The sequence below is a fragment of the Pteropus alecto genome, unplaced genomic scaffold (genome assembly GCF_000325575.1).
Source record: "Pteropus alecto unplaced genomic scaffold, ASM32557v1 scaffold94, whole genome shotgun sequence".
NCBI classification, from domain to species: Eukaryota; Metazoa; Chordata; class Mammalia; order Chiroptera; family Pteropodidae; genus Pteropus; species Pteropus alecto.
The window spans coordinates 376786-399450 of NW_006437736.1; the positions used below are offsets into that span (position 1 = coordinate 376786).

At 50.9% G+C, this 22665-nt stretch overlaps 1 protein-coding gene and 1 long non-coding RNA gene across 2 annotated transcripts in view; one reads left to right on the plus strand and one right to left on the minus strand.

Moving 5' to 3' along the window:
- The window catches only part of CACNG2 (calcium voltage-gated channel auxiliary subunit gamma 2), a 102031-nt gene extending 84083 nt beyond the window's left edge, over positions 1-17948 (plus strand). Inside the window, exons 2-4 of the mRNA XM_006914482.1 lie at positions 5986-6069; positions 16121-16261; positions 17276-17948. Of these exons, the coding sequence (XP_006914544.1) occupies positions 5986-6069; positions 16121-16261; positions 17276-17811 (761 nt within the window). The 3' untranslated portion in view covers positions 17812-17948. The remainder of the gene's footprint in view (positions 1-5985; positions 6070-16120; positions 16262-17275) is intronic.
- LOC112481886 overlaps positions 15340-22665 on the minus strand; it is a 29345-nt gene continuing 22019 nt past the window's right edge. The window contains exon 4 of the long non-coding RNA XR_003047095.1: positions 15340-15417. This is a non-coding gene — a long non-coding RNA (uncharacterized LOC112481886). The remainder of the gene's footprint in view (positions 15418-22665) is intronic.

The window sequence follows — 22665 nt, forward strand, 5'->3', positions numbered from 1 at the left end:
AGTGGGCGGCGAGATGTCTGCTCCTCATCTCAGCCTGGACCATGGGCCTCTGCCCCCTTTCCAGCCATCTCCTGCCTTCGCCCATCCCGCCCTCTAAATGGGACCAATAGTTTTGTCACCAATCCCACTAGGATGTCACATCTTTGCAATAGCCGACCCCTCACATGGATGGCCCTTCTCCCAGTGGTGTACGGGTAAACAGGTAACGATTGGCTCTCTGGACAGGGAAGGGGTCCTCAAATTGGACTATTTGCTGATTCCATGGGGCAAATATTCCTCCTCTGTGGCTGATTTCAAGCCTCTCGTGTGAGTTAGGAAGAGACACCAACAACCACTCTTGTGAGCCAGTGCAAGCCACACCCCACTGCCTTTGGGCTTCCTTGTTACCCCTAACTCTGCCCTGGGGAGTTTTCTCTGACCCCTCCACCCCCTCGAGACAGTTTTTTCCTCCTGCGTGACCAGCACTTCCTGACTTTGCTCTTGCTGGTCCTTCTTCCTAGATTCCTTCTCACCTTCCACCACTTTCTCATCATGCCCACACACACACATTCCTAGATTCCTTCTCACCTTCCACCACTTTCTCATCATGCCCACACACACACACACACACACACAGAGACACACACACAGAGACACACACACAGACACACACAGACACACACAGAGACACACACAGACACACACAGAGACACACACACACAGAGACACACACACACACACACGCACACAGACACACACACACACACACAGAGACACACACAGAGACACACACACATGGACACACACACACACACACACACACACACCCCAACCTGCTTCACTGGGCTAACTTCTCCACTTTCCATAGAAGCTCAACCACTTCCTCCTCAGGAGGCCGGTGTCAACACCACACACTCACACGGCAGGATATGCACCTACTGTGTGCACCAGGACGCGCTCTGCTCTGCCACAACACATATCCTGCTACACCACAGCATCGCTTTCTGTACCCCACCACAGAATGCAAGTTCTGTGGGGACAGAAAGTATATTTTTCCTCTGTGTCTTTGGCAGGTTGCACGGACAGCATGGCATACAGTTACATAAATGTTAGCTGAACAACTCTGTTCCCATAAGGCTTACACATCACTCTAATACAGTATGTGAGACATTACATTCTAGTGAATTACATTACATTCTGTGCTTTCTGTATTTCTCTCCTACTCTGTGAGCCCTGGGAGGGCAGGGATAAGGCTAGATTTCCCTCTGCCACCCCAGGGCCAGGCACATAGTCAGCCCTCAGTCTCTACTTGGGGAAAGAGCCTAAGAATGAAGCTGACTGAGAGAAAAGCCAACACCAGATTTTTGAGCACCTGAATCCATCTATGCCTGAAGCCATCAACCACTGGGCTTAATGACCACAAACTAGAAAGAAACATAGCAGAACCCAAGGATGGCATCAGGAAAACAAGAGTACACCATGCTTCACTGACTGCGGCGCTGTCTGTTGACACAGATGTCCTACTACACTTAAATTCCACCGAAGGAGGTCGAGTGCTGCGGGTACCACCTCCCGCTCATGAGCCTCATCACCACGTACGTGAGTCGGACTGAGCCCACGGCCACAGAGCTCCAGGGGCTCCCGGAGACCCCGCGCACATCCAGACGAGCCTCACAGCTCCATCGCCACCATCAGCTTCAGGGACCGTTAAGACCAGTCCCGTCATGGCCTGGGACCCAGTCTACCTTGGTCATGCCTCACTGTGACACATCTGCAGGAGGTGCACAAGGGCCCAAGAACAGGATCTTCCTACAGCCCTGAGTGGGCCAGGCTGTGCTCACACCACTGCCCGTGAGAGCAGTACCTCTGAGGTGTCCACCCTTGCCCTCGCTGCCAGCACCCCACTCCCCCGCTCCCAGCACCATCAACCGCCGCCTCCTGGGTTGCTGAGGACATAGGGCTATTTTCGCAGAGAAGTCCTCCGACTGGCCAGCGTCAGACAGGTTAGGAGAAAATTCTGTACTCACTGAGACGGAATGACTCTCGCTCTAGCAGAGAAGGGCTGGAAGCGTCAGGTGTGGTTCTAGGTGTCAAGTCGTGGCCCAGACAGGGCCATCATTTAGTGTGCAGGAGCTCAGCATCGAAAGATCACATCGATGATTTCTAAAAACCAACCAATAATTTGGGGCTTAATAGAATAATTTGATGAATCATTCTCACTTCAATTTCTAACTCAGTAGTAAATGGTTTCATAATACATAGAAAATAAAAGTGAACATTTAGTTTTGTCTGCTATATTAATCCGTGTGAGCTTCCCAGCTGCTGAATACTTTGAATGCCATCCCTACCTCCTTGCAACCTGAGCCATCCAGTTCATGGGCTTACCCTTGACCCTGACATTACCAATGACCACGCTCCACAATCTCAGTCTTTTGCATCCACTCTGACTCCCAAGCCCTACTCTTCCGGCTCACTCCTCTGAGCCCCCAACCAACGACTCCCCGACCCCCACCCCAGGCTTCCCATGCACTGATGCGCCACCTTGTCACCGCCCTCCTTACTCAGCTTAGAGTGTGGTCCATCTTCATTATCACTGGCATTTCCCACTCCCCTTCTTGCACCCATCTCACAGACACCTATCCTGGTTAAAGGCAACCCTCCAGGTAGATAAACTGTAGTGGCACCCTACATGTGGCCAGAGAAACCCACGGAATCTCAAGAGGGACCTTGAAGCCACCGACACACATACTTCATGTCTGGAGCCTAGGCCATGCTACCTCCCATCCTCATGGAAAATAATCTGACTCCCTTACTCCTTCTTCGAATCTCTAACCCTGCCTCCCCTTCCTCATTCTCCGTGGATGATCCTGCTTCTCATTTTATCAAGAAAACAGAATCAACCAGAAGAGGAGTGTCACAAGCCCCCACCATGTCTACTCATCCCCTGCACCTGCACCCACAGGTGTGTCCTTCCCTTCTGATGCAGTGGACACACCATCATCCACCTCTACGGCCACCCTCGTTCTTGTGTCCTGGACCTCATCCTCTCTCACACTGCTCCTCTCTCTGGGTCATCAATTCCTCCCTCTCTGCTGGAATGTTCCCACCAGCATCATGCCTTAACATCTCCCCCCAACACAGAGTAGTAGACACCCCACTAGCAGAGTAAAGGGAGGCAGAGGGAGGCAGAGGAAAGGAGATGATAAAGGCTGTGGTGGGGTGGGGACTCAGGCAGCCTGACCAGCATGTGCAAAGATCCTGTGGTAGGAAGGAGCATGCAGAAAGGAAGGCCAAGTTGGCAGGTGCACAGAGAGGGAAGCGGGTGAGAGGCGAGGCCAGAAAGAGGTTGAGGTCAGGCCCTATTAAAAGCACTGAGAAGCTGTTGAGTGTTTTAAGCTGGAGGTGGTTTGATCAGATTTGCATTTTCAAAGGATCACTATGATAACTCTGTATAGGATAAGAGTGAGTGCAAAATGACCAGTGGAAACGCTACTGCAGTCCACCAGGGAAGCAAGGATGGGGGCCTGGCGATGGCTGATGGAGAGAAACTGATGAGTTTGAGAGAGGGAGGAGCTAATACAGCAGGATGTCATGATGGATGGAACCTGCAGTGAGCAGGAGGAGCGATGTCCGTGATAATGAGTGGGCTCACGCTTGCACCAGGGAGCGATGCAGAGGCCCTCCCTGAGCTAGTCGGTGCCTCCGAAGACCAGGCTTGATGGAAAGATCATGAGTTCAGGTCTAGACCTGTTGAACATATAGTGCCTTTAAAACATCTACCAGGGGACATCAAACAGGTATACAAGCCCAGGTCTGGACCTCACAGGAGAGGCCTGGGCAGCTGATTATTTCACGCAGCCTCATAACAAGCCTCTCTTTGCCCTTCTGTGCCGGGCACTGCACTAGGAGCCAACGGTCAGCCCAGGGATGGCTGAGACAGGTTTGTGCAGAGGGGCAGCCGGGCCACATGTGCATGCGGCCCTCAGGAGAGTGATGTGGCAGCTCCACCTGCGAGCCCTCAATTTGGGGTTCGGCACTGTCCCCGATTTGTTAGGAGCCCTGGGGCACATCAGGACCACTCCTCACACCTCACCTCCTGCAGAACTCCTTAAAAAGATGCCTGGCACTGAGCTGGCACTGGCGAAACATTTGTCAGATTGAATTGAGAGAAAATGAAAGTGCTTTTCAAAGTGATTTGTAATTTTAACAACAGGGAGAATATCATATCCTCTTAACGGCGAGAACTAAGACACTTCCCAGGAGAGAGGGGTGTGTGGTTGGGAAAGGGGATGAGCTACTAGGAGGAGGCTGAGGCCTCCTTCTAATGGACCAAGGTGCGTGAAGGCCGAGGAGAGGTGTCCTCGGAATGACAGAGCAGTGGGGGGACAACGAGATGGGCGGTGAGCAGGAAGAGAGATTGCCCAGGGCACCAGAGAAGAGACCTGCCCCATGGGGGCATCTTGGGTGAAACTCTGTGCTCTGGGGACTCCACAGAGCTTCTGCAGGATTACCAGAAGTCCCCACATGCTCTGGGTATTAATCTTACAGAAGTCTGGAAAGGAAGTGAATTTGGTACAGAGACATTCGGGGGCAGGCGGGGCAGGGGGATTCAACCATTTTTCTGTAATATGTAGCATATAATAGTAACTAGAAATATCTAAAATACTTAACTTTATAGAAGTACGCTTATATCTTATATATGCAAGTATATGTAACATATACAAGTCTATGTAATAATATCTTAAAATTCCTAAATAATATCTAGAATACATGATAAAACTTACTTTGGGGGACAGGGAGGCTCAGGACTTTATAGGAAAATAAACTGCTAACATGTATTGAGGACTGTATTAATTAGGTTATATTAGCTACTGTCACAGAAAAATCCCAAATGTCAGTGGCTGAATATAGTCAAGGTCCATTTCTCTCTCGCAGCAATGCCCCCAAGCACATCCACTAATGTGCCAGGCACTGCTCTGAGCACTTTATATGTGTCAGCTCATTTAAGCCCCATGACAATCTACAAAGGCAGGATTCCTAGGATCTCCACTTTCAGATGAGGAAACTGAGGTATCTCAGTGGGGCTGAGCTGGACCCAGGCTGTCCAACTCTCAAACCTGCCTTCTACCCTCTGCATCGTATCTCCCAGCACAGGTCTCAGAGAAATTTAGGCAACATTGCTGAACCTAGGCTGGCACTAGGACCACAGTGAATGAAACAGATAAAAGTCCCTTCTGTCATGAGGCGGACATGATTTAAATTCTATTCTGTGCATCTGTCTTTATAAAGACTGTGTTGCCTGAGCCATTTCTCACCTTCCTGCCGAGCAAATCAGAGTCAAAAGCCCCGATTCCATCATTCCCTGAGTACTTCTTCAGTCATTTGGCCTCCCTGAGACCCAGTTTCTTCATCTGTAAAATGGAGATGAAAATACCCTCTCCTGGGCCTGTGGCAGAGGCAAAATGAGTGGTAGTTCAAAAGTCCAGCTGAGGGCACGGCCCTATGCGGGCTCACCCCCCAGGCTTTCACAGCTATTGGAGCCTGGGTGCAGTGAATTTCAAGCCACTGCTGCGGGAATGTGTGTCAGGATCAGTCTGGGGTCTGCCTTCTTTGGAAAGTGATCTACTTTCTCTCACATAAAACGCGGGGTGACTCCCAGCCGAGCTGGGACACAGAGGCGCGTGTACCCACATGGTTCATCAGCCTCCTAGGTGGCAGTCTCCAGCCCCCCAAATCAAATCTCCGGTGCCTGCAAAGCCCCAGCTAATCCTCAGAAGCCTGGGTGCAGGGAAGGAAGGCTGAGTTTTGAAGTCTTAGGCCTTAGATCCTCACCGCATTGCCACGGGGGTGGGATGGGGAGGTGTTGATTTACCAGGGGGATGTCCAAATAGACAAAGTGATACCTTTCTTCAGGGGCGAAGGACAGAGCTGAGCCAGCTTCGGAAGAGTGTGCACTAAGCCCCTGGGAACTATGATGTCTCATGTGTCCTTTCTCCCGTTTTCCAGGGAACTTCAAAGGTCTCTGCAAGCAAATCGATCACTTCCCAGAGGATGCAGATTATGAAGCTGACACAGCAGAATATTTCCTCCGTAAGTGCATGCAATTTTTTTTATTTTCTTCTTGGGTCCTTCCTTTGCTGGGTTCTGCCTTCCAACCTTCAGAGCTCTAAAGACCAGGACTATCGAGAGGTCCCTTCTCAGCAGAGGGCAGGAAAAAGCAAAACCTCCCTCCATTCCTTCCGTCCAGAGACCAAATCTTCATGTATGCTGTTCCCTCTGCGTGTAACACTTTTCCCTCCCTTCTTTGGCTGGCAAACTCCTAGTCATCCTCCTGATCTCAGCTGAAACATCACCTCCTCTAGGAAGTCCTCCAGGCCCCTGAATGGATTCCCAGAGCACAGAACCTGTATCGTGCTATGGGGTCCTTGTCTATTTGAGCAACCATCTCCCTCACAGTCCTGCCAACACTGCCTGGCCAGGAAATCTGCCTTTCTCGTTCACCATTACATTCTCAGCCCCGTGGCCTGCACACAATAAACACTCAGTCGATATTTCTTGAATAACTGAATGAAAAAACCCATCAGGCAGTGCCAGATTAGAACTTCTACTAAAAAAATAAATGAGATTTTTTTTCTTCCTCCACAAGTCAAAGTTAAATCCTGATGTAACAGCTGCGATCTTAAACCCACCTGAGACATATTATCAAGAGAAAGCACTCTGAGTCCCAAAGAAAATTTCTCAAGAATCGACAAAAACTAACAAGGTAAAATGTTTCCTGAGAAAGAGATTTCCGAGAGAGAGACCAAGGGTCCTTGACACCTGGGACAGCAAAGTCACCCCTAGCAGAAGTGGTCGAAGGCTCATCTCGAGGCTCTCAGGCATGCTCTTCCCGGGGAGGCCTGCTCCCCTCCCGGGGGCACCCCGCTTCTGCCTCCCTCCCCTTTCCCACAGCACAGTGGTTACTGTGACCCTCGATCACTTTTATGAAAAATGTAGGAGGCATTTTATTATGTGTATCACCCCCCGTCTCTTTCACATCAAACCCAGTCTCTGATCAGCCTGGCATCTAGGTTTCATTGAAAAGCCCATGGAACATGAAGTAAGCCAGGCAGCTGGGAAGAGAGAGGAAGGGAACGCGATGCAAATTATAAATTTCTTTTTAAATGGGGAAAAATATCTTACGACGCTCATCATTTCCTTTTATGAATTCCTGCAAGATGCAGCTCCGAAATGGAATTCCCAAAGAGCCTTTTGGTTGTGTTCCGTTACCATGTTGGGGCTCTCGAACGAGCTTGGCATGGCGTATAAGCAGACTGAGCACCTTCAGTGTGGCAGACTTGAGCTCGGGGCTGAGGCGATCAAGATGAATGAATGAGACGCAGTCTGTGGCCCCAGGAAGACCACATGGCGCGTGGCCTGGTAGGGAGGGCCCTCAGAGAAACAGCTGGATCTGGGACACCCGCACCGCAGAAATGTAGAGGTGGCAAGTGTGGGGGCAAAGCTGAGCCCATGTCCAGAGCCACACTGGTCGAGTACAGTGAGGGTGTGATACTTTATCAGCGGGATGCCAGGTGCTTGGGGCAGGAATCGGTTCTAGGCACAGCTCCTGGAATACAGTAGATGCTCAATCGACATTATTTAATAAAGGAAAATTATAGGATTCTTTGGTGGCTATTCCTACTTACTCTATACCTGTACTTCCTTAAAGAGAGAAGAGCTTAGAGTGTTTGGTTCATTTTAGTGTTCCTGGACAAAAAGACTTGAATGTGTGTCAGCAGTGCAGGATCTGAGGGTCTGATCTGAGTTGACTTAATCCAACAATTATTTTGAGCATCTGTAACAGGGGGTCAACAAACTTTTTCTGTAGAGGGACAGGTAATAAGTATTTTAGGCTTTGTAGGCAATACAGTCTCTATCCCAGCTACTCAGCTCTGACCTCGTAGCACAAAAGCAGCATAGACAATATGGAAGCAAATGAGTATGGCTGTGCTCCAGTGAAACTTAACTCTATTTACAAAAACAGGCAGCAGGCTGTTTGCTGCCCCTGATCTATAGTATGCTAAGCCTGGGCAATAAAGGCAATTTTTTAAAGCTGGAAGATGTGAGTTCCTGCCACTCTATTAAGCTTTAACCTGGTTGGCTAGAGACACTAGAAGACAGGGATCATCTTTCTAGAAGGACCCTCAGCCCCACTGAGGTAGGCAGGGCTTCTGCCCAGGGAGGTGGGCGGGACTGTGCCTGGAGGTGGGCACAGCTGGGTCCCAGAGTGTTGGAGGAAGCTGCACCAGAGAGGGTAGAATCTGCGTGGGCCTCCAGTTCAGGTCTGTTACACCTATCTGCACAGTGCACCTGCCACGTGGGAGGCTGTTAGAGGCAGGGAAGCAGCCCCTGTCCCCGAGGGCTCGCTGTCTGGAGACAGACTCATGAACATAAAGGGCATCCCATGACACAGGCAGGGGCAGAAGGAAATGTGGGGGACAAGGAAGCCTGGCCTCTAACTCAGAATGGAGGAAGTCAATCCAGAAGAGGCCACTAGATAAGGTGGCACCAATGCTGAGACCTGGACTTTAGAAGCATTCATTTATTCACTTGCTCATGAGACATTCACTAAGCATTCACTATGTGCAGAGCGCTATTGGTGTAGAGGATTCAAAGAAAGTTGGGGCTTTTGTGAAGGTGACATTCCAGTGGAGGCAACAAGAAATCAACAAGCGCACAAATACCCCATGGACAGTGTCAGAACCCAGTGAAGCAGGGGAGAGTGGAGGGTGAGGGGGTGGGCGAGGGCAGAGAGGGATGTCATCCTCATAGGTGGTCAGGACAGCTTCTCTAAGAAAAGGAATTAGCTAAGAGGAATTCACGGAAGCAGGTGACTGAGGAGGGAATGGCAAGAGCAGAAGCTGTACTAAGGCAGGAGCAAGGCGGTGTGTTTGTGGATCCGAGCCCAGTGCATGCGTGGACGGCCTCCTCCGTCCAGCATGAGGTCGGAGAGACAGCAGAGGAGCCTGCTCCCGTCCGGAGGAAAGCCGATCTCATTACAATGTGATGGGAACCATCGGCTGGGGCATTGATTTGGAAGGCCCCTTCTGGCTGCTGTAGCAGAGGTGGGGGATCATAAAAGGATAATGACGAAGGCCGGCAGGCCAGCTGGGGGCTGTCGCGGTCGTCCCGGAGAGAGGTGATGGCGGTTGGACCAGTTGTAGTTGTGGCGGCGAGAAGTAAGGTGCTCTTTGGGAGGCAGAGCTGACAGGACCAGGGGTGGCCAGGTGACTGCAGGTGGGCAGAGACAGGACACTGCTGGGTGTCCAGAGGACAGCAGATGACTGTGAGGAGGGACAGGGGTCTCAGGGATGGGGAGAATCCAAGAAGGTGGGAGGGGCTCATCAAGGAGGGACAACAGAGCCCTGTGTGCCCAGACCAGCATCTCAGGCTCTGACCGTTCACACTCAGCTGGCCCAAGACTTGGAGGGGCAGAGGGGCAGGCAGGGTGGACTCCAGAAGGGGGGCTGGAGCTCCCGCTGTTTCCCAGGTCAGGGAACACAGTCCACCAGACCCTACTCTCCTTAGGGGCAGGGTCTGTTCTGAACCAACTCTGACTCCCCAGTGACCAGCACAGAGCCTGGCACGGGGTCACGTGCTTCTGGAATGGACGGAGGCCTGCATGTGTGTAAGTGTGGGGCTTTAGTACATACTGCCTGAGTTCAAATCTGACTCTGCCACTTCTTGGTTAACCGCCTTGGGCCTTGGATTCCTCACGATGGGGACAGTGGTCATCGATACTTCCTAGGGCTGTAATGAGGCTTACGTGATTCCGTATAAGACAGCTCTTCGCACCGACCAAGATCATAGTAAGCCGTCAGTAGGCATCAGCGATGACTGGCGTATGCTGCACTGTGGAAAATGCAAAGGATACAGATTGAGCAGGGAAGGGAGAGAGGGCACGCCAAGAGGAGGGCTTCAGTTTGCAGTAGGGTGGTCAGAAAGGTCCTCGCTGGGACGCAGACCTAGAGGAGGAGGGTAGCGGGGCACATCTGGTTCTACAGTATCCTGGGAAGAGCATGCCATGCAGAGGGAACAGCCAGTGCAAAGTGTCTGAGGCTGGCATGCCCAGGGACAGCCAGGAAGCCACGTGGTTAAGAGGGCATAAGCAGGCAGATGGGAGGCCAGGACCTGTAGGCCTCAGCTTTAATCTGAGATGGGACTTCGATAGGTCCTGAGCAGGGGAGAGGTGGGGACGACCATCTACACTAAAAGCATCACTCTACTTCTGCTGCAGAAGTGACTGTGGGGTCTGAGCAGGAGCAAGGAGGCCAGGAGGAGACGATGGTCATAATTCAGGCTAGAAATGCCAGGGTGGGGAAAGGGCTGAGAAGGGGTCTGATTCCGGATGTATTTGAAGGCAGAGCCACCAGGATTTAAGACAGGCTGGACGGAGAGAGGTGAGAGAAAAGACGGACTCACAGACATCTAGGAGTCCTGACTTGGGAGACAAGGAGCAGTGCTGCCCTTGACTGAGGCCAGGAATGTCGGAGAAGGATGAGTTGCAGGGAGGTGACCACTGTGTTTTCCGACCTGCATGTCATGATTTCTGTGATGGATTCTTCTCCCCCTCTGGACCATGAATAGCTACTCCTCTGGGTGGCTGCAAATAGAGAGTTCTCCCCACTTCCCACTATACTCAGCACAGTGCCTGTCCTGAGTCAGGCCCAGGAGATGTTTGCTGAGTGAATAAATGAGAACCTGCCCTCCCTAGGGCGGCCTGGCAGGATTATCATCTTCCCAAAATGAGGATAGAGGTGGGTGCTGGGTCTCTAGTTGAGCCAAATCCACCCTTCCCAGCCTCAGAGAACCTTCCTCCTCTCTGCTCCCCCTTCTCCATCTCCCTCTGTTGGTCCCACCAGGGACCGAGGGGTTTCCTACATACCTAAGCAATTGTCGGAGGGAAGATACCAAGTAGCAAGATCTGAGCTTGGGATTTACAGTGAAAGGACTGAGTTCAAGGTGAGCTCTGCTCTGTGGCCTTTGGGCAAGTTACACAGCTTCCCTGAGCCTGGATGAATACTGATCCCCCAAGGGGCTCTAAGGGTACATACAACAAGACAAGGGCTGGGATGGTACTTTGCTAGGACTCCCCAGCTGCCTCAGGGGAACACGCGAGGGAAGTCTACCACCTCTTCCTTCTGCTAGACTTTGGAAGGGCCACAGGTCCTCCCAGCTCCTTGAAAGGCTGGAGCTACAGCCCCACCCTCCCATTTTACAGATGAGGGAAAACCGAGGCCCAGAGAGGGAAAATGCCTTACCCCAGCCCAGGACCCTCTCTGAAACGCCACCTGCCTCCCATAATGCTGTCCAGGGCCGAGTGCTCCTGTCCACGGTCCCAGCCCTGAAGCCCCTTCTAGCGAAATCGAAATCGTTGTGAGAGACTTTCCTGCCAGAGGTCATCGAGGTCAGCATCTGAAACAGCTCAGACCGAACCCTGCAGGCGGGGAACTTCCTGCACTGCGCTGCCACAAGGCTGGTGAGGCTAGTGCGCACTCCCGTCCGGCCAAGCGGAGCCGTCATCTCACCAAGCGGGCCGCCCTTCTGCACTCCGCGCACGGTGACAGCTCCTCTTCCCTCCTGGCTCACTTGTTTAAGTGCTGGTTGCAGCCACCGTGCTGACTTCACCACCTAGTCATGAGTCACAGCCTGCACTTTAACAAACGCCAGCCGAGGCAGCCGCGGGCCCGAGAGACACAGCAACAGTGTGCTCTGCTGTGGGGAGAACTGCTGTCCCCCGTGCTCGTCGGGCACCGGGCGCCGGTCTAGTCGCTTCAGATGCGTTTACTCCTGACTCCTCCTCGCAGCCGTCTGAGCTAGGTGTCTGACTCCCTGCCCATGGCAGAGGAGGCAGCTGAGGCTCAGGGAAGGCAGGCAACACAGCGAGAGAGAGACGCTCCAGCCGTCTCTCTCCTGAGCTCCTGCAGCTGATCACCAACCCCAGAGACAGCAGGAACGGGGAAGCATCCGGCACCTGCACAGATGGCACTCCCAGAGGAAGCTCCACGGGCTTCCAGATTCCTTTCATGAGTCATTATATGTCGCAAACGTTCATTGGACAACTGACTATGTCTGTGCCAGGCCTGACACTTCATACCTTATCTTCATCCATCTTCACAACCACCCTAAAAGGCAGGTTCTGTCGGTGTCCCCATCACACAGGTGAGAAAGGTGAGGTACCGAAGCCGCACGGGCAGTTGGGAGGGCCAGGAGGGAACCCCAGGTAGTTCACACCTGGAGCCCACGCTCCCAGCCACCACTCTTGACTTCTCTCCCTTCCTCTCATCCACCATTTGTCTTCTTCCCCTTTCTCTGACATCCTTCTCTCTTCTCCAATAACACTCTCTCCCTCCCTCCTTCCCTTGCCTCTCCACTCCATTCCTCTCCTTCTCCCTTCCTGTTCTCTCTCTTCTTTCTTCCCTCTCCTCCTCTCCCTCCACACACTCTCACACTCACACATTCTCACTCACAGGCCCTCATACGCTCTCTCACAATACACTCACGCACACACATTTACACAACCCCTTTCTCGGTCACTGGCTGCCCCATCTAGCACGGCGAGAAGGAAGAGAGGAGAGATACCCAAGAGCCTACAAGCTCCTCCCGACCGAGCGCATCCGTGATTCTATCCCGTTAGGATGGATCAAATCTCAAATGGGATAACAGGCATAAAGAGCTTAACGCTGTGCCCAGAAAATCAGGAGCCCGCCCTCCCTATACCTGATGATGACACTACTTTGATTAAAGACCGTGACTGGCACAGGGAATAGGTATGACGACGGCCTGGCTGAGTGGGCCCTGATGGGGGGTCTTGGGGGACACAGGACCATCAGAGACAGACAAGACCTGAGAGATCACCTAGTCCAACCCCATCAGAGTGCACACCTGGACCCAGAGGAGGAAAAGTACGTGCTCAGGTTCCGTGGAGAGCCAAGCAGAGACTAGGCGCCAAGTCTGGGTCCATCGACTTCCCACCACACCCACCCACACAGGGCACCCCCCCACACCTCCTCCTCTGCCTGACTGAGTGAGGAAACCGCTGGGCCTCCCCATGCAGGCAGCTGCCCCATCCTCCACTTGTGCCCACCACAAAAAGGTATTTCACAGCAGGACAGCCATTGATGCTGGAAGCCCACTGGGACACTAGATCGCAAAATGATTTGTCTACAGAATTTGGCCAAAAAGAGGATTAGCAAACAACTTATAGCTCAGGCCACCCCATCCAGAAGGCAAGATGTCATTCCCTCCTGGGTACTTATGACACTCTTCATTTCTGTCATTAGCATAGAAAATAATAAATTATTTATAGTTTACCAAAATTCTGCATGTTCAAAAGTTCGAGAGTGCTTCCAACACTCTTCTTCCTATTTAATCACCGTAACCCTGTAAGATAGACTGAGCTTGAATTTTTGTCTCCAGGTAGAGGCTCAGGGACACCACGAGATGTGCCCAAGTTCTTCCAAACCAGTGACTAAATACTGGGGCTCCCAAAGCCTCAAGGCTAAGCCCTCTGCCCTTCCATGGGCAAGTTCCTCTGTGCTTAGCTCTGTGTCTACAAACCCCCTTTTACAGCTTCAGCCCAGACCACACCTCTGTGCCACAAACCTGCACATCCAACTGCCCCTCCGTACTCCACCTGCATATCTCCAAAGCACCTCAAACTCACTGTGTCCCAAACCAAACCCTGATTTCTCTCCCCTCACTCCTTAGGCTTGATCCTCTCCCACTCTCACAAGTGGCTTTATCCAGCCAGCCAGCAAATCTGAGACCTAGAAATTATCCTCAACACCATTCTCTTCTCCACCCCTATGCACCCATCACCAAGCCTCAATTTACTTCCTAAATATCCCTCTGCCCATGCCCTCTGTACTCACCCTGGTCCAAGCACCATCATCACTTGTCTAATGAGCTGCAATGCCTGTAACCACCCTTGACCCCTTCTTAATCCATGTGCTTATTAAGATGCAAATCAGATTGTGACAGCCCTACCTCCTTTAAGCCCTTTAATGTTTCCCATTGTCCTTGGGATAAAGGTAAACTCTGTAACATGACCCATAGGCCTCCAGGTGACCCATAAGCCCCTGTGTGGTCTGGACCTGTTGGCTTCATCTCTCTGTGTTCCCCCAAGTCCCTCCACCAGCTCCTTGTGATCCAGCTCCTTTCAATTCCCCGAACAAGCCACACTTCCTCCAGCCCTTGCTCATGCTGCTTTCTCTCCCAGGAACTCTCTCTACACTACGCCTCTTCTCTACCCAGTTAGCTTCTCCTTATCCATCGGAGATCAGCTCCAAGGTCACTGCCTCATATGAGCTCAGAGGAGGCTCTGAGAGATGTGAAGTGTAGGGCCAGAAAGCAGGGGAGTACAGTGGTTAGGCACACAGAGTCTAGCTTGGGTTCACAAACCCAGCGTCGCCATTTCATTGCGGGGTGGCCTTGGACAAATCCTTAACCTCTCTGTGCCTGTTTTAGCCTGTGTATGATGGTGGTAATTAAAGTATTTACTTCATAGGGACATAATGAGAACTAATGAGTACTAATATATACAGTATACAGTGCTTCAAACAGTCCCAGCATACACTCAGCACTCAATAAACATTAGCCTGTCACACACTTTCATGGTGACATATGGGGACCTTTCTTCCATAACACTATCCTGGTTGATCATTATACATTTCCTTGTGTTATCATCTGATGACATGTATCTTCTTCATGAGAATGTGGGCCCTAGAAAGCCATGGACTAGGCCTGTTTGTGCACTCTTTTTGTCTTCCATGCCCAGCCTGTAACCTGGCACAGTGGCTGGCACGCCATCTGTATTTATTCAGTGGACTCCCCATTGTCAAGGGCAATGCATCTCCCTGTACCAGACTATGCGGGCTTTCTCCCATATAAGTGCATTATGCTTTCAACCAGGGGTGGCCAAACTGCAACTAGCAGGCCAAATCTGGCACACCAACTGTTTTTATAAATAAAGTTTTATTAGAATACAACCACACTCATTTGTTCACATTGTCTATGGCTGTTTTCACGCTACCATGGCAAAGTTGAGTAGTTGCGACAGAGACTGTATGGCCAGCAAAAGCCAGAAACACTTATTATTTGTCTCTTTACAGAAGAAGGTATTTGTAATCTCCTGGAAGCCAAGGCCCATGGTCTCATGGGGTTGGTATGAGGGTTAAATGGGTCAGTCCATGGGAGGCATTTAGAACAAGGTCAGGCACATAGGAAGAACTCCCTAAGTATTAGCAGATATTCTGTAGTTCCATATACTTACTCACAGGTCAATAAATATTTGTCCATTGAACAAATCAGGTAGAATCTGCTTCTTGTGATAGATTTTAGTTCTAAGAGCACACCAGCTTCAGTGCGAAGTAAGGCCAATTCATGGAGAAGTTATATCTAAAGCGGGAGAGACATGAGAAATAATAAAAATTGCTATCTTTTACTGTACTCAGAGGAAACTAAGGCACAGAGAGATGAGATAATTTATCCAAACTTACAAAACTAATAAATGCTACAGCCAGATTCAAATTCAAATCCAGACCGTGTAATTCCCTAACCACTACACCACATTGCCTTTCCATGTGCCCCAAGTCCCCCAAAGGGAAGGAGCTAAAAACTTTGCCTAAGAAAGTCAATGAAGGCTTCACAGACAAGGGGACTTAAGAGTTGGATTTGGATTTTGATGACTGAACAGAAGTTTGTCATGTGAAAAAGAGCAAGAAAAACATTCTAATAAAAAAGCGTGGAATTTCGAAACTCAGAAGTATGCAATAACATAACTTGGGAAGTTTGCTGTGACGGAACAGGAGAGAACATAGACATGAAGCTGGAGATGAGCAGAGGCCAGGTCACACAGGGCCCTGTGGGACTCATGAGGCACTGGAGTTTGGTCCTCCAGGCGGAGATGAGCCCCTGAAGGGCTGTGAGCTGGCCAGTGGCCTGCTCCCTCTCCCTCCTCCCTAGTATTGCTAAGCAACCTCAACTCTGGTCCATCAATAAAACCCCCACTCCCGTGTGCTGCCCTCTCTCCTCCCTCCTGCATCCCGCCGTCTCACGGCCATGTTCTCTCTCTCTCTCCCTGACCCTCCATGTTCCACAGGGGCCGTGAGGGCCTCGAGCATTTTCCCAATCCTGAGCGTGATTCTGCTTTTCATGGGTGGACTCTGCATCGCAGCCAGCGAGTTCTACAAGACTCGACACAACATCATCCTGAGTGCCGGCATCTTCTTCGTGTCTGCAGGTAATGCTCTCTGCAGAGCCCAGGCCTGCCCAGTGGAGAGAAGCTGAGGTTTGGGTACCCAGTAGCTGGAAGGACCTGGCCGAGAGAGGAGGGGAGGGGGAGGGAAGAAAGGAATCTCCGGGCCTTGCAACAGGTCATATTGCAGGAAAGACAGGTTGTGCTGGGGATCTCACCTGCGCTCCCCACTGAGTCCTCCAGGATCATCCCAGACCCTCAGCCCAATGGCCCATCTTCTCCCTACCTCTTAGAAAATGGCCCAAATCCCGGGTCCCCCTTAGGTACTGGACCTATCTTTACTTGCCCTCTCCCCTCACTGCCCTACACAGGTGGGAGCAGGCAGGCACCCAAAATCACATTTCTCAGTCCAGTTACATGACAAGTCACATTTGCTTCCAGTGCCAGAAAAAGAACACGGGCTGTAGCATGAGCCATTTAATAAGAATGACTAACGTTTAAGTAGCATTTAACCACGTCCCAGACAGCTTTCACACGTAATCCTCTCCATGGCCCTACCGCGGCAAGCCCTGTCATCCCCAAAGGTTTTGAATCCAGGCAATCTGGCTCCAGGAGCCAGTCCTAACCCCCTAGTACACCAACTTCAAATATCTGTGCAGCCTTAAGGAAGCTGCTTTACCCCCTGTGATCCATTTTCTCACTAGCAAACCCCTTGAAAAGCACTCAGCAGTGAAGGCAGGTGGTAAATGGTCAATAAACAATATCTATTATTATTGTTACTCAATATGTTATAGAACGCCTCTCTCTTCTCTCCTCTCTTCCATATCTGTTTCCATTAGCTCTTCCCTTTGTAGCTCTCTTCAAACGGAATGATAAAATATTAGGGTGACGCTTGCCAAGGTCCCTCTATACCACCCACCCATCCATGCATGATGAAAACGCTGGACAGGGGAGAGTCCCATCCAGTTGTCCCTGTCCTTTAATCCCGCCCAGTGCCTGGCATCCTGCTTGGAAATTAACGTCCTTCTCTCTGATTCTGCCCACCCCGGTGCCCGGCAGGTCTGAGTAACATCATTGGCATCATAGTGTACATATCTGCCAATGCCGGAGATCCCTCCAAGAGCGACTCCAAAAAGAATAGTTACTCGTACGGCTGGTCCTTCTACTTCGGGGCCCTGTCCTTCATCATTGCCGAGATGGTCGGGGTGCTGGCCGTGCACATGTTTATCGACCGGCACAAACAGCTGCGGGCCACCGCCCGTGCCACGGACTACCTCCAGGCCTCCGCCATCACCCGCATCCCCAGCTACCGCTACCGCTACCAGCGCCGCAGCCGCTCCAGCTCCCGCTCCACCGAGCCCTCACACTCCAGGGACGCCTCCCCCGTGGGCCTCAAGGGCTTCAACACCCTGCCCTCCACCGAGATCTCCATGTACACCCTCAGCAGGGACCCCCTGAAGGCCGCCACCACGCCCACCGCCACCTACAACTCCGACAGGGATAACAGCTTCCTCCAAGTTCACAACTGTATCCAGAAGGAGAACAAAGACTCTCTCCACTCCAACACAGCCAACCGCCGGACCACCCCCGTATGAAGCCGCGGGGCCTCGCCAGCGCCGCCTGCCGGTCCCAGGCAGAGCCGGGAGTGGGGCGCGGCCGCGGGGTGGGCAGGGGGTGGGGGGAGGGTAGGGGAAACCAAACCATCCCCGGGTGGGGGGGAAACCTTCTAAAAGCAAAAACAAAAAACAAAAAAAAAACAAACAAAAAAAGAGAAAAACATAAGTAAATCTAAAAAAAAAAAAAAAAACGAACAAAATATAAGAGGAACAAAGAAGCCAAACAACAGGAAATGTGAAAAAAAATAAATGAGGGAAGGAAAAACAAACTTTAAAAAAGCAAGAGAGGATAAAAAATTAAAAATAGAAAATAAATCTAAAAGAAAATGCATGATTTCCCATGTACCATTATTTTAACATTTAATAAAAACCAATTTAAATGAAAAAATAAAAGGGAACCAAGATAACATTAAAGCAAAAAAAATGAGAAGGAGCAGAAAGAAAGGGGATTTCTTTCTTTGCATTTATCAGAGGTTTACGTTACTTGTTGTTTGTGGTTTGTTTTTTGTTGTTGTTTTTTTTTTTTTTAACTCCGGAGAGTTACTTTTCTGTTCCCTTTAACCCCAAGTGGGCTCTGCCCCCCCTGGGTGAGTTGGGGGGTGGAGACTCAGAGGCCCCGGGGCCAGGCAAGCCTCGGTCACTGCCAGGTCCCTGGAGCCTCTGGATGGGTGCCCCAGGAACGCTGGGCAAGCTCTTGGCTTGCGAGCCGGCTCCACCCAGCATTGATGGGGCAATTGAAGGCCTCCAGGTGACCCAAGAGTCCTTGGTCCCTCCTGTCCGAAAGACGCCTGGACGGGGGTGCACGTGGGGCTTGTCCAGCCCTGGGGTTCCCAGTCCTTAATGGTCCTTAACCCACTGTGATGACTTCCTAGGCCTTGAGGGAAAGGAAGGAGAGGGGATGGCTGCCGGTGGCTTGCCGAAATGCCCAGAAACCCCGGAATCCTCAGGGTGAGCCTCTTGGGGTCACCACCACCCCAAGCTCCTGTCCTTGGGAGCAAGAGATCCCACCCTCCGGGGGATATAAAGCAGCTCTCCCTCCTCACCCCTCACCTCGGGGCTACCCGATGACCCTGGGGCGATGGTGGACCCCCAGACTCATAGGCCCCCAATCCCCTGGGAAGGGGGCTCACTGACCCTTTGGGGGTCCTTGGACTCGCTGAAGCCCCCTCAAGGCTCACCGGGTCCAACAACGACATTGCAAAAAGGTTTCTTTTTACAAAAGAAAATGGAAAAACAAGTGGTGATTTTTTTTTTTTTAATAAAAAAACCACGGACTATAAATAAATGTAAATATATAATAAGTGGATTTACTTGCAAGAAAATCAGATAGTATTTTTCTTTTAATTCTTTTCCAGCTTTAAACTGTGAAAACAAAAAAAAAATGGGGTGGGGTGGGGGACTTAAAATTTAGCAGGGAACTTGTAAAGAGAAAACAGAAAACAAATATACCAATCCATTTAAAAAAAAAAAATGCTGTTGTGAGAGATTAGAGCTGGATTTAAAGCAGGAGGGAGAGAAGAAGGAACTGCAGGGAGTGTCTGTGACAAAAGATCTCTTCCTTATACCGAGAAGGTGCTGCTACTGTGGAAGAGAGAGTCACGATGGAGAATCCAGTCTTCACGAAGGAGATCGCACACCCCACTCTCACACACACACACACACACACACACACACACGTCCTAGAAGCCCAGCATTTGAATCACTCACAGGAATACACATGCCATTATAAACCATTCCATCCCTGTACACAGCCAGAGGCAGAGTTCAAAAAAGACGGACTTATACCCTCCAAAGCCATGGACAACGACAACAGCTCTATGTTGGCCTTTATGCTCACGCGTGCCCTCCTACCACACACACACACACACACACACACACACACACACACACACACATGCCATGCTTGCATGCATGAAAAGGGCACAAGTCTAGAATCTAGCTTTGAATTCTGGAATCCCTTGCTGTGTGGCCTCTCTGGGCCTCAGTTTCCCCCTGTGTGAGCATGTGGATTGACCCAGATGAGCTCCAAAGGCCCATTCTTATTCTTGGCATCAACGACTTTAAGATCTGCCACCTGCCCAGAAGAAGATGCCAAGGACAACCAAAATAGCTGCCATCCAGCCCCCAGACACTGAGAACATTTCCAAATCATCAGGCAGCCATTCACACAGACGGACGGACACACACGGACACACACACACACACACACACACACACACACATGCCCCATATGCCTCCTCACTGTGCTCCCAGTCCCCTGCCCCCACATCCAACGTCAAAGCAAAAATTACACACATGTGAGCAAACGTATCCTGCCTTTCAGATAGAGAGGGAAAAGGCACCAGAAAGCCACTCTTCATCTTGTGTCCCCTTTCTCTAATTCCATAACCTGGTTACAGGAAGGAAAGGGGCTTCTTTGAGAGAAGAGGTCAGCCATCAGGGTTCCCCCACTGTCTTTGGGGTCAGAGGAAAAGAGGGTCCTCTGAGGTTTGCTGGGAGTGCTTAAGGCTGAGGGGATGGAGACAAGAGCTTTACAAAGGTCGGTCCCAGGGTAAGGACCAACCTCAAAAGTTAAACTTACACCACAGACTAAAGTCTGGGGCATCTCATGTTGCTCCCCTTTCTTCCCAGAGGGACGAGCGCCAGGTTGGACTGAGAGACACCCAACAGTTTTCCAAAGGTTGAATTTCAGCTCAGCCTGCCAGTCACTCTTCTGAAGGTGGGGTGCCCTGCTGCCCCCATCAGCACGTCCTGGTTTGCCTGTTTCTGACCTGGCCTGAAGTTTCCTAAGCTGAGCTCTGAGGAGTTGGGGGGAGTGGCTAGCAAGGCTTTTGGGGTTTGTGCACTCCCGGCTGCCCTTCCTCTCTTTTGTCTGGGAAAGGAAAGCTCTGTTCTCAGGTCAGCAGCAGCTGGAACCCTAAATTCAGCCTGAGCCACAAGGCAGAACATCTGCCAGCCCAACCCAGAAGTGCACGGGACGCCATGGGGCCCCAAGGCAGAGCAATGGAGGCCAATGCCAGGTGTGGGCAGAAATCACGATCTCTCCCCACTCCCACTCCAACCCTGCCAGCCAGCCCGCCAGACTCCAAACCTGAAAAGATCAAGGACTAGAAAGAAGGGTGAGGCCCCAAGAAAACAGCAATTAAGTGGGCGCTATCCAAAGAGGAAAACTGGCCCAATTCTCTGAGTTCTGGCAGTTTGGGAGTGTTTGGGATGACAACTGGCTCTGCTATGCAGGCCCTGAGGCCTGGGTCCTGGGTCCTCTTGAAGAAGGCGCTCTGGGTGTGGGTGAAACCAGCTTGGCTGAGAAAGGGCCAGGGGCCCAGACGGGGTCGGGATCGGGGCGGCAAGGGCATTGCTTGCCAGGGTGGACGATTGCTCATGTCCAGCTCAAACCAGTTCAAGAAATCAACCTCCATTTTCTTTTCTTGGTGGGTCCTTTTTTTTTTTTTTTCAGACTGTTAACAGAAAAAAATTTTAAAAAGCAGAAAACTAAAAAAAGAAAAAAAAGAAAAAAAATCCTGGTACATGAAATAAAGATTTTTTTTTATAGCTTGGTCCTTACTTCGGTGGATTTCTTTAATTGCTTTCCCAACTCCCGGCATCCCATTTAAGACCATCGCAAAGCCACGGATTCTCAGAGTTGGGGAATGGGGAGGCTTAGAGGCAATGTTCCCAGTAGCGTGTGCCCACTGCTCAGGTCATAAGTCCTCTCATAAATATTCCTTCCTGACGCCTCTAGTGGCAGGGGGCTCACCCCCTCCACAGGCAGCCCTCATTGGTGAAATCCTTCTCTGCCTAATGTATTTCAATCCACATTTCCTTGGAATCTGGCAACACTGGATGAATCCCTTCCCCTTTCAGCACAGCGGTCCCTTCGATGCTTGAAGACAATGAGAATGATGTCCTTGAGTGTCTGTCTGAGAATAAAGCAGACCCCCTCAACAACCCTGTGACACTCCATGAGAGTGTACGGCCTGGAATGGACGCAGTATTCAGAGGGCTCCCCTCACGGGGGTGCTCCTGGAAGAGACCGTGGACTGGGAACCAAATGGGGAGGGTCTCGGAAGGGGCCTTGGGAAAGCAAGATGGGATGTGTCCTGATCAGCTTGGGCTGGTCTAACAAAACACCAGAGACCGGGTGGCTTAAACCACAGACATCTATATCTCGCAGTTCTGGAGGCTGGGAAGTCCAGAATCGGGGTGCTGGCAGATTTGGTGTCTTCCTGGCTTACAGATGGCTGCCTGCTCTCTGTGTCCTCTCGATGCAGAGAAAGAGTTCTAGTCTTTCTTTCTCTTCTTGTAAGGACACTAATCCCATCGTGGGAGCCCCACCCTCATGACTTCATTCCACCCTAATTACTTCCCAAAGACGCCATCTCCAAACACTACCACATTGGGGGTTAAGGCTTCAACATATGTATTTGGGGCAGGGGGGACACAAAAATACAGCTCATAACAGGATGCTATCAGGAGGATCTGATCCTTGACAGTGAAGAAAGACCCCATTCGAAAGCAGCTAAAGTGCTCACCCCGCATTGTCCAGCCTTGGTCTGGTCAAACTGCCAGGGTGAGCTCTTTGAAGGAGGGCTGTACATGCCTCGCAAAATGCATTAAACACGCTTAGTTCATTTTAATTTTAAAAAATTGTCATACTGCATAGGATGGAAGGAAGGAAGGTATTTCAAAATCAAATCAAGATTTGAAAAGCAGACAGAAAAGTACTCGTCTCTTGGCAAATTATAAAATGTTTCTTCTCCTGTGCCTACCTTCCCTTTAGAATTCCTGCCCAATTATCCTTGATGCAAAGATCCGGTATAAACTCACAACTGA